This window comes from Pteropus medius, unplaced genomic scaffold (genome assembly GCF_902729225.1).
Source record: "Pteropus medius unplaced genomic scaffold, Ma_sr-lr_union100, whole genome shotgun sequence".
Classification (NCBI taxonomy): Eukaryota; Metazoa; Chordata; class Mammalia; order Chiroptera; family Pteropodidae; genus Pteropus; species Pteropus medius.
This window is the reverse complement of record NW_024342473.1, coordinates 15392338-15404724: the sequence shown is the minus strand read 5'-3', so window position 1 is coordinate 15404724 and position 12387 is coordinate 15392338. Positions and strand designations below refer to the sequence as shown.

The 12387-nt window shown below is 39.7% G+C and overlaps 1 protein-coding gene and 1 pseudogene across 1 annotated transcript; one reads left to right on the top strand and one right to left on the bottom strand.

Annotated features, from left to right (window-relative positions):
- The first annotated feature begins 1336 nt into the window (after positions 1-1336).
- LOC120604564 (C2 calcium-dependent domain-containing protein 4A-like) lies at positions 1337-9825 on the top strand. Its single transcript, XM_039865418.1, has 3 exons — positions 1337-1569; positions 2055-4037; positions 9813-9825. The coding sequence occupies exon 2, from the start codon at positions 2103-2105 to the stop codon at positions 3234-3236; it is 1134 nt and encodes a 377-aa protein (XP_039721352.1). The 5' UTR covers positions 1337-1569; positions 2055-2102; the 3' UTR covers positions 3237-4037; positions 9813-9825.
- On the bottom strand, positions 6610-6728 carry LOC120604666 (uncharacterized; annotated as a pseudogene).
- Positions 9826-12387: the final 2562 nt, after the last annotated feature.

Below are 12387 nucleotides of genomic sequence, written 5' to 3'. Positions count from 1 at the left end.
TATGCTAAACCCTTTATATGCATTATCTTATTATATACTCAAACAACTCTATAGGTAGATACTATTATGATGATGATGATGGGTCTCTCTTATAAGGTCACTAAATCCCATTACCTCCCAAAGGCCCCACCTCCTAATTTTACATTTGATACTGAGGCTTAGAAAGGTTAAGTAACTTGCTCAGGGTCACATAGAGAGCCATCATTCTAGAATCAAAACTAGATCTGATTTCAGACCCAATTTTCTTAGTCACTACATTCTACAACCTCTCTTCTATTTTTATTAATAATAATGATCACTGCTTTTATGTATTTAGCACTTACCATGTTCTAAGCATAAAGCTAAGTATTTTACATTATTAGATTCATTTAATCCCCCAAACAATTCATCCTCCATTTGCATCACTATATGAACTTGGGTAAGTTACTAAAAGTAATCATAATTTGCAGGATCTATGTGACAATTCTAGAGACTATATCAAGCACAGTGCCTGTGTGTGAATATCCTGGGGGAAAAAATGCACATACTCCATCCTGAAATCACCTGTGCATGAATTCAATTTATAAAATATTGCTTGGAGAAGCAATTAATTTGCAAGGCCATATCTTATGCAAAAATCACACACACACAAATGCTGAACAAAATGCCTCAGATATCTTTCAGCCTGAGATAGTTGGAAGTAGCTCTCTCACAGAATGAACACAAGTCAGTTTCAAAAGGAAGGAAGAGTCTCTCAGGTGGGCACAGCCTAGAAAGGCCAGATGTGGTCAAGGTGCTTTCCCAAGGATGATTTCACAGCCAATCTGTATTCAGGAGCATATTTTTCCAATCCAAAATCAGCACACATGGCTTAAAAAAATGGGTTGTGATTTTTTAAAACGGAGGTATCAAATACATACAATCTTACATATAATCTTAAGTGTATGCTAGATGATTTTTTTACATATGGATACACCCCTCTAACCTCACCCAGATCAAGATATGGAATATCTCCAGCCCCCCGACCCCCACCAAAAAAAATTTAAAATCAGAACAGAAAACCACAAAGCAAATCAAGAAACTTTGAAAGCTGGGAAATGGAAAGGCTTGTTTTGGGAGAGGGTATTAGTGAAGAAGACAAATCCGACTTTTACCTTCTTTTAGGGGTGGCTGTACAGTATTGAGCATTCACATTCGTTATGTCCATTCATCCTCACAATGACTTTGTGACGTAGTAAAGGCGTAACCCCTTTTTGCACATGTGGAAATAGAAACTTGTTCAGGGTTTCCGAGGATAACATGCCCACCCGAAGCAGGAGAGAAAAATAACTCGGTCTCTTGGGTTTTTGCAGCGGATCCAGCCACGTGGCAGAAGGAAGGCGGGGAAAGGCCTGAGTCAGGTTACCAAGGAGCGTCGCTCCCGTCTGCTTATTGGCGGGCGTTCTAGGTATAAAGGCTCAGGCCAGCTGTCCTTGAACAGCGAGACTAAACCCCACCGCGTGCATTTTGAACTTTCCAAAGGCCCCGCTCCCTTCCCGGTGGGTGCTCCAGGAAGAACGGTGCGAAGACCCATCTAACGTTGGACCTCAGGTACAGTAGATGAGCCACATAACCCTGCTTAAATTCCCTCGGGGGACTTATCTTAGGTAAAAAGGAAAACCAAGACAAAAGTCCTGGAGGGGATAATAATTATTACTTTAATTCTCTCTGAGGACTAGAGTGCAATAACTCAAATATTCAATAAACGATTGCACAAGCAAAGCGCCTGCTGGCATCGAGGACAGTGAGAGGCCAAAATTTTGATATTTTCCCTTTGAGAATCTCTGCCTTAGGCCAACGAGGGCGGATCCAGATTAAAGCAATAGCCCCGAAGTATACAGGACTACGTAATGGAGACGGTACAAAAGAAGAACGATAGTTTTTCATTCACTGAAACATAGTTTGCAACAGCAGCGTGAGGGGCAGTTTGCCTTGTCCTGGGGGGGAGGAGAAAGCACTACAAAAGTGGAAGAGACAGAAATTGCTGCGCCCTGCAGGGTTCACTCTGACGATTGTTGTGCGCTTGTCCATTGCAGGCTGACCAGCTCCAGCAGAGGTCGTATAAATTCGCCACCTGCCGCCTGATGTGGTGCCTGGAGACGCTCTACTTGGGTCCTAAGCGCCTCCTGCGGGGCGTGAAAAGGAGTCTCCAGCGTCGCACTCGCCGAATCACTGCCACCACACCCGTCGCGTGCGCAAACGTGCTCACCCCAGACCGCATCCCTGAGTTCTGTATCCCCCCGCGGCTCGCTCCCTACCCGGCCCTGGCTACACTCAGGGACTTCTGGGGCAACGAAGCAGGGACAGACGACGGCGCCCGGCGTACGGACTCCGACCCACGCTCGCAGGCAGCGCTCTCGCTGCCGCACCTGCCCCGAGCGCTCACCGCCTACGGCTTCTGCGCGCTGCTGGAGAGCCCGCACACCCGCCACAAGGAGTCGCTCTTCCTCGGGAGCCCCGGCGCCGCCGCGCTCCTGCAGCCGCCCGCTGCCCAACCCGCGCCCCGCCCCCGGGCCCACACCTACGGCGGCGGCGGAGGAGACGCCCCTCCCGAGCCCCGGCGCGGAGCCCCCGCCGCCGCCTCCACGGTCCCCGGTGGCCTCCGCCCGCCGCAGAACACTCTTGCCCCGCGTGCCCCTGGATCCCGCCTCCTGCGCGTCCCCGAAGGGCTGCTGAGCCGCGCGCTGCGGGCTCGGAGGAATCGCGGCCTGGCCCGCGCCCGCTCCTTGTCCAGCGGGGACGAGGGCGAGGAGCGCGGCGCCGGCTTGGGATCCCCAGCCCGGGCCCCGTCCGCGTTCCCCCAGGCGTCCCCCGGCCCGCGGCCCGACCCCCTGGAGGCGGAGGGCACCGTGACTCTGGGCCGCGCCGGCGGCGCCCTGCGCCTGGCCGTCGAGTACAGTCGGGCCAGCGGGCGCCTCCGCATCCGGCTGCTGCGCCCCGAGGGCCAGGCCGGAGGAGACGCCGAGCCCCGCGCCGTCGGCTGTCGCGTCAGCTTCGTCCTGCAGCCGCCGGGCAAGACGCGCCAGCAGCGCAGCGCTGTGGTTCGGCGGAGCCGCAAGGCCGTGTTCGACCAGGACTTCTGGTTCGACGGGCTCTCGGAAGACGAGGTGCGCCGCCTGGCCGTGCGCGTCAAGGCGGAGAACAAGGGCCGCGGCCGGGAGCGGGGCCGCCTGCTGGGCCAGGGCGAGCTGCTGCTGGGCTCCCTCCTGCTGCTCTGAGGGCGCACAGCCCTGCCCCCGGGGCGCTTTCTGCCCGCGGTAGATTCTCAGACATTGACAGGCGCTTTGTACAAAGTAAACGTGGATTTATTCTTCTAATGAGGCGTTTGTTTCAGTCCAATATTGGTAGAAATGATATAGGATTAATTATCACACGGAAAGATGAGATATTTTGTGTAGATAGTTTCACAATTCTTTTCAGCAAATGGTATGGTGTTCTGCAGTAGGGTTTCCCATTGTGAGTAGTCAGTTGCATTTCATCTGTTCCCCAGAGTCAGGTTGGGGGTAATGAATTACATGAAGTGGTAAAACTAGAGAATGTCTTGGCCATTTGCTTGCGCCAATCTCATTTTGAAGTTTGTTCATTCCACAACATCCATTGAGACCATCTTAGAGTATTTATTACCTTTGAAGCATTGTCTAAAATCCTGAATAAGAAAATGAGGCCAAGACAGGTAAAGTGACTTTTCCATGGTCAATAGTGAATTATTAGTAAGAATTCCAAGGTGATACTCTTGGCTACATCTTGTAGGAAAAGCATTGGAGGAATTTAAACTATTTTAGTATTCTAAGCTTAAATAATTATAATAGTTTTACAAGTATTGTAATGCTTAACGCCACCCTTAAGAAGCTAGCATCACGATCTCATTTTACAGATGAGGATACTGAAGCACAGAATAAAGAGCAGAGTCAAGATTTGCACCTAGGCAATCAGTGCTGTACTCATTGCTCTCTAAGTAATACCACAGTGTCTTAAGGGCTCATCTCACTAGTGTGAGAATGTAGTTTATATCTGAAATTGTGGACTCTAAGGTTAGGGTCACCTCACATTCCTCACCATCTAGTGGAAAAGCAAATTGGTTGAAACGAGTAATTTATTATTTCATGCAAAAGACTTCAGGCATTGAGATGACCTGGGTCTAAGGCTCCGATGATGAGGAAGCTATCTGGCCTCCACAGGAAAAGGAATGCCAGCTTTATTGGCACCAGGTGAGCTAATGTGCAAGGAATCAAAGATGTACCTGTAACATTGCTATAGCTCTGGGTTCTGATAATAATTCGTTAATTATGTTTTAAGGATGATTTTCCTTCAAACATCACATTCACTGCCAGCCAGGTATATTTCTTCCTTTCTTACACACATAGGAGGAAAATGTGTCCTAAATGAGGAATGAAAATATTTAAATATGTGGTGTGGTGTTAAATATGAGTACATTGTCAGTCTCGAATCAGAAATAGTTTCTGCTTTCACTAAACTGTTCACAGTTTTATCTGTTGGTGCTCATAAAAAATGCTATTTAGAAAAGAGCTTCAGTTTTACAACTCAGGCATACACTGAAAATGGGTTATTGTGGTGGGTATTTACAATGACAATCATTGAACAAATATGAAGAATAACTGTGAATTCATTGACTCAAAATCAACCACATGCATAAGCTAGAAGTGGTTGACCAAATGAATGATGACAACAGTAGCTCAGACCTATCATGTGCTCTTCTATCTACTCTGTCACATTCTTTTTGGCTTTCAAGCCAACAATTAGTTTTTAAAATGATTAACCTTCATGATTTTATAATTTTGGTAGAGTAATACTTAGTTCACATATGTCATACTTTAAAAGGAAAATAAATGGAGAGTGAAAACAACTTGGCTATCTACAAGATTATTGTAGGGTTTCAGTTATCTTTTTTTTTTCCAAATAAAAACAGACCATTCTGATGGCTTGTAAAATCTTATTTCAGAAAACATTACAATTTCTATTGTCATTAGATTATATACAAGTAATAGTTTGGGGGCAGAAGTATCATTTTATTAAGAAGTAAATCAATGCATTTCAGGGACCTAAATTTTCCATGGCATAATGGCGGCTAGTTCCAAGCAGATTTCCACTAATGTCAAGCTATGTTTGGTCAAATAATGAAAGAGCCTAATCAACATGCTTTTAAAAGGACTGAAATAAAGTCATAAATCACAAAACCATGGAATTTTGAAGTCGAAAAAACATTAAGAATCATTTTGTGCAAATCCGTGTATCATAGAAAGACTATAGAGGCAAATTGAAGATTGCCTCAAATCATGATTAGTTAAAGAGCTGAGACTAGAACCAATTCTGTTCTCATTTTGCTCTTCAACCTTGGACCAACTACTTCCAAAGGAAAGCCATTTGCACATAAGTTATTTTACATCACTGAATTAATTTGGACGTTTTGCATTTAAGAAATCTTATTTGCAAAATCTTTTTCGTAGTAGTCTTTCTGGGGCAAATTTAAATTTAGTTTGCACTTTGCTACCTTCTAGTGGCTTCCTCATGTGTTTTGTAAGCGGATCTTGGACCATTTCAACTAAATAAAGATCAATCTAATGCCAGAACCCAATGACCTTGAAGATGTGTGCTAATATCAGATTATAGTGAAGATTCATATCGCAAAATAGCTAAATACAGCTACCTGAGTATAGAAGGTGCCAAAAATATTTCGATTAAAAAAAGAGAAGAAAATTTTTTCCCAGTAATAATGAAGCTGGGAGTGTGTGGCAACAGAGTGTTGATTGTAGAAAACTGCTTTAAGAGTTGTCATGTTTCTCATCAGATTTTAGGTGTGCATATCTTTTCCACAAATGAAATGGCACAATCTTGCCTCTTTGTAATTTAAATGTATGAACATATTAAAAAAAAAACCCTATACAACAGACTGGCAATGTACCAGTTTAAAAAACATTGGTTAAGTATAAATTTAAGAAACAAATTAATAGCTTTGTCACTTGGTTTTACAAAGATAGTACATTCTGCACCTAAAATACTATCTTTAGTATGGCTCAAACATGCCTAGAAGATTATTTCTTTAGAATCTAATTTTCTTTTACAAACACTTCAGCAATTCACAAACATTTTCCCTATATCCATTCCCAAGACTCAGGCCAAAATACTAATTTTGGCAGATGTTTAAAAGAGCAAAAAGGGCACCAATAATATTAAAGCAATAACATATGATATATAGTATAATATATGATATATGGTATAATATGTGGTAAAAGTACTAACTTTCATCTATAAGATGAATAAGGTCTGAGACTCTATAACATAGTGATATAGTTGATAATACTATATCATACAATTGGTATTTGCTAAAAATAGAACTGAAATGTTCAAAGGAGAAGAAATCTGAGGTGATGGAGTGTTAATTAGAACGGAGGAAGCAATAAAAATACATAAGTGGATAAAAAGGCATTCTCAATGTTCATTTATTTTTATTTATTTAATTTTACTTTTTATTTTTTTTTTTTTTTTTTTAGAAGCAAAGCAACCCTTGGTTGACCTCACAGATTGCAAGGACCTTGTCAGCTTACGATCCCTTATTTTTTATTTATTTTTTTACACCTACAGCACCTAGTCTTCCTAGATGGTCTCTCATCCTAGTACTAACCAGGCCTGACCCTGCTTAGCTTCCGAGATCAGATGGGATCAGGCTTGTTTAGGGTGGCATGGCCATAGACACAAGGTTCATTTAGAACATATATCATGGGGCAAATGCTGTTCAAGATTACAAACGTATAGCTGTAAATAAAGATGTAAAAGCTCCTTGCTCTTATGGAATTAAGTTTTCAAAGGTTGGGGAGGAGATAGACAATAAACAAATAATTTCAGTAGTGTTTAGATTCGGCCTTGTTAGGAAACAAATAGCAACATGATTTTTTTTTTCATCTTATGGTTTTCACAGCAAATTTTCATCCTTTATGCCCTTAAAACTTTGTAATGAGTATTTGGGCTACTTACTCTTATTGTACTGAGGGTAAATGCTATAGGTAGGCTCCTTCAACACCCAGTCCAACCTTTTATTGATTTCTCTTCTGTGCTATACAAGTTAGAGGACAAACACTTGCCTTCTCAGACCCTTTTGCAGCTAAGACTAGCCATGTGATTCAGCTATGGCCAATGAAACATAAGATGAAGTCAGCTGATGGTGCCGCTGTCCCTTCCTCTCTCTTTCTTCTGGAATATACAAGTTGCTTGAGGAATGGCAGCTATCACCAAGGAAAGCAAAAGGATCTTGGTTCATCACTGATTCTCTAAGCCAGCTCCGAACAGCCTATATCCCAAATTTGGTCCATGAGACAAATACAATCCTTACTCATTTCAACCATTGTTGAGTTTTCAAATATGTATGAACACAATCCTAACTGATATAATACTCATGTTAGAGAGGACACTTTGATTCAGAAGAGTTAAATAAGTTGCCTAAAATCATGCAGCAAGTAAATCATAAATTTATTGCAGACCTCTCAGACCTCCATGCTCATTGCTTTTGTCACATCTCACTGTAAGCTATTTTTAAAAAACTTTCCTTGAGGTATTATTGACATACAATACATGGCACTTATTTAAAGCATAATTTCATGAGTTTTGACATACATATGCACCCATGAAACCATCACCCCAATCAAGACAATAAACACATTCATTGTTCCTAATAGTTTCTTCACGCTCCTTTGTAACCCTTCCCTCCTGCCACCCAATCACCTCCTCTCTCTGGTCTCCATATAGCTTTTCTTCTGCTTTCTGTCACTATAGATTAGTTCGCGCCTTATAGAATTTTACATAAATGATGAAAGTATATATTCTTTTGGGTGGAGTCTGGCTTCTTTAAGTCAGCATTATTATTCTGAGATGTATCCATGTTGTTGCCTATATCGATAGTTCGTTCTTTTATATTGCAGAATGGATGGCTATTGAATGGATAAATCATAATTCTTTTATCCATTCACCTGTTTGCAACTGTTTTCTATCCTTTGCATTTGTTATTTGATTCTTTTTCCCCTTTCCCTTCTTTTTCTGCCTTGTATGGTTTTAATTGAGCATTTTATATGCTTCTATGCTTCTATTTTTTCTTCTTAGCATATCAATTATACTTCTTTCAAAAATTTCTTTAGTGTTTGCTCTAGTGTTTGCAGTATACATTTACAACTTATCTAACTGCTTTCAGATAACACTATACTATATCACAGATAGTTCAGGTACTTTATGAAAGAGTATTCCCAATTTATTCCTCTCATCTCATCGCATTGTTTTCATTCATTTCAATTATCCACATACTATAATTATCCATTATATTATTACTATTGTTACTTTGAATAGTTATCTACTGAATCAATGAAGAGTAAGAAAAGTAAAATATCTCATTTTGCCTTCCTTTATTCCTTCTCTGACATTCTCCCTTTCTTTATGTAAATTCATGTTTCTGAGCTATATTATTTTTCTTCTGCTTGAAAAATTTTGTTTAAAATGTCTTGCAGGGCATATTTGCTAGCGATATATTCTCTTTTTTATTTGAGAAAGTATTTCTCCTTCACTTTTAAAAATAATTTTACTGGATCTAGAATTCTACTTTAGTTGTTTTTTTTCTTTCAGTACTTTAAATATTTCACTTCACTTTCTTCCTGCTTTCATTGTTTCTAATAAGAAGTTTAATATAATTCTTATTCTTTTTCCTCTGTAGGAAATGTGTTTCTCCTCTGGCTTCTTTCAAGATTTTCTCTCTTATTTATTTATTTTTTGGGTTTTCAGTTTGAATGTGATATGCCTAGGTATAGCTTTTTTTGTTTTGTTTTTTGTTTAGTATTTATTTTCCTTGGTGTTCGCTAAGTTTCTTGGATCTATTCTTAGGTATCCACTATTCATTTAGGAAAATTCTCAGCATTTTTACATCAAATATTTCATTTGTTTCATTCTCTCTCTCTTTTTTTCCGGCGATCCCAATTAGTCATAAGTTATTCCTTTTGAAATTATCTCACAGTACTTGGGTATGCTGTTCTGGGGTTTTTCTTCATTATTTTTTCTCTTTGCATTTCAGTTTGGGAAGTTTCTATGGACATATCATAAAGCTCATTGATTCTTCTGTGGCTGTTCCCAGTCTACTGATGAACCATCAGAAGCTTCCTTCTTTTACAGGGTTTTAATTCGAGCATTTCCTTTTAATTTTTTTCTATCTTTCTGCTTACATTACTCACCTGTTCTTGCATGTTGTCTACATTTTCCATCGGAGCCCTTAACAAATTAATCGGTTATTATAAATTTCCTGTCCAATCATTCCAAAATGGGTGTCATATCTGAGTCTGCTTCTGAATGTTTGTTTTGTCTCTTTTGACGGCTTTTTCTCGCCTTTTAGCATGCCTTGTAATTTTTTTTAAAAAGCTTGATTTTATGTATTGGATAATAGTAACTGATTTAAATATACCTTCAGTGTAAGAGTTTATTTTATTTGGTAGAGTTATGCTATGTTTACTGTTTGTAGCTGTAGGTCTCCGAGGCTTCAATTTCCTTCAGTGTCCTCATTTTTGCATGATCTGTAGTCTTTGAGTTCCCTAAGAATACCTTCTTAAATAGAGTATCTGCCTCACAGCTCTTCCAGCTATTATCCACAGGTGTCATATTGGAGGCCTGTTGGTGTGCTGGAAATAATGGGGAGGGAAAGCATTCTATAAACCAGTCTTTTCATGAGCCTTTGTCCATGGGCTGTGACCTTCACAAACATTTTGTGCTTTCAGTTTTTTGTTTGTTTGTTTTTACTTTTTCCTCCCTAGGTGAGATGGGAAGGGTAGAAGGGTTGGAGTTGCATAATTACCCTTATCCTCAAGGTAATGAGACTTTGGTAAAGTCTTTTTTCCCTGTAGAGTAGGCTTTTGTTATGGAGAATGCACTGGGAGTGTTGCAAAATACAGCTAAGATTTTTTGCTTAGCTCTTCACCATAAGAACCTGTGACGTTCTGGAGGCAAAACTCATGAAAATATGTCACCCACAGCCATTCCACCAACCAAAGCTATTGATTCCAGGAGTATGTCACCCTCATATTAGTCTACACTCAGGTCCAGCAATTTGTCAAAATTACTATTTAAGTATTCCTATCAGTTTATGGTGCTGACAGCTTCTATACCAGACAGGCTGATATTGGATGTGATTCTTTGCATTTTCCTGTCTGTCTCTCCAGATTCCAGGGTGGTAGTTTGTTCTGCTACCTCAAATCTCTCATGAAAAAGTCATTAGGTCATTAATTTTCAGTTTATTTAGCTTTTTTCTTATTGTAAGAGTAACTTTCAAGCTCTTTACATATTGGGGCTCATTCCAAGCTAAAGAAAAGAAGCTGACCCCAGCTAGACTTCCAGAATCAGTACCCATTCACCTATTATTGTGTATTTAGGTTGTTTCCAATTTTTTACTATTATGAATAAAGCTGCTATGAATTATGAATAAAGCTGCTATGAATATTCATGTATAAGACTTCATGCAGTCATATACTTTCATTCCTCTTGAGTAAATGTCTAGAGTAGAATGGCTAGATCGTTATGTGATGGGTGTATATTTAACTTTTCAAGAAACTAGCAAACTCTTTTCTGGAGTGATTGTACCATTTTCTTTCCCACCAAGAGCATATGAGAATTCTGTTTGCTCCATATTTTTGCCAACACTTGCACATAGAAGGACCTTTCAAAGGAAACATATTCAAAGTTTCTAACTTTTGTTACCTATGTGTTATTACTCCCATGTACTTTGATTCTCAAGAATTTTGACCACCATTTTACTTTATTAATTAAAAGTAGCAATAATGATCAGGCAAAGGCCACATTTACGACAGCATTTTAAAGCAATGTAATCATTATTTTCTTGGTATAACATGTCCATAAAATTATCTTGGTCATTAAGAAATCCTATATCAGAGTTTAAAAATATTCAATGTTTATTATAGCTTTACAGTTCAATAAGAGTCATTGAGTTTCTTTCCCCAAGGCATTAATTTAGTCATTTAAAACCAATATAGATAAAAGAGATCTTTCATGGAGCAGAATCAAATTTTGTGAGTCATTTAAAAGAAATAACAATTATGTCATCAGAGAAAAGTCTGAATAGACTTGAGGCTTATAGATACTCTTCCTTTTCTTCTAGGTAGGTTAATAGGTATCGTCTTTGTTAAGGAGTCAACAATCTCTCTATATCACCCCAGCAGCCTGCATCCAGTGGAGCAGAAATATGAGCTCTTTAGTGACATCTTTAGGACACTGCTACAGAGCCAGTTTCTAATAGTCATTAGTCAAAAAGCCACTTCATCTACAAATCTGTATTGGATGATGGGCCCTGGGTATTCTGTAACAACTCTGTGTTAGTTGTTGATAGTAAATTCATTTTTAAAGACAAGTTTATATTTAAACTTAGAAGAATGTGGGTTCCAAATCTCAGCTGTCTTTTCTATCTGTGTCTCTTGGTCACATCAAATAGCCTTTCTGAATGTCATTTCTTCAGTCATTTCTTCATTAGTAGAGAGGAAGAATCCCACATGAGACAGAACCACACAATACATATTAATTCTATTTTGAGCTTCTTCATCATGGACAATGTTACTAAACTTTTCCCTAAGCTTCTAACATGTTCAGTAGGCGCTCCTCCTGTAGCTAGGATCCTACATCTAAGAGATTTAGAAGAGAAGTTATACTTGTATGAATCATCTGAGAAACATTACAAAGTACCAAAGTAAGTTACAAATGATGGTGCTATAGACAAGGATTCTTATAAGAGGGAATTGGGAAATGAGAAAGGTTCTAAAATTTATTTAATACCATTCTCCCAACACTATACTAGAGTCGCATTAAGTGTTAGATCTCTTTGTGACACAGCTGTGTGAGGAAAGATTTTATGAGTAAATCCTGATACTCAGAGAGGACATATGATCACACAGCTGGTAAAAAGAAAAACAGAGGTTTAGAACTGTGTGCAGATGACCACAAAACCTCTGCTAGACCTTGGGTACCCAAGAGATGGGCTGGATTTCTCTAAAGAGAAAAGAGAGAAGGGTAGCCTATGAAAAGGAACTAAGTTTTAGATCCAAGATAAGTGAAATATGTCCTGGAAACACTGCTTCTTTGGGCTCTAATAGCCCCTGGGGTTACCTTTGGTGATCATGTTGCCACCTGCTGAGGACTCTAACTTGCTGACTTCTTAGCCCATAAAACTAAAATATATATATCATTATGCTTTGCAACAATTAGAAGACAGCAGCTCATCCTGTGTCAACAGTCCTGATTTATTCACTTATAATATCATATTGCAGTTGGATAACATTATCTTCCCATCTTTTAAAGACATTTTATTGTGTGGTTAACTATGTA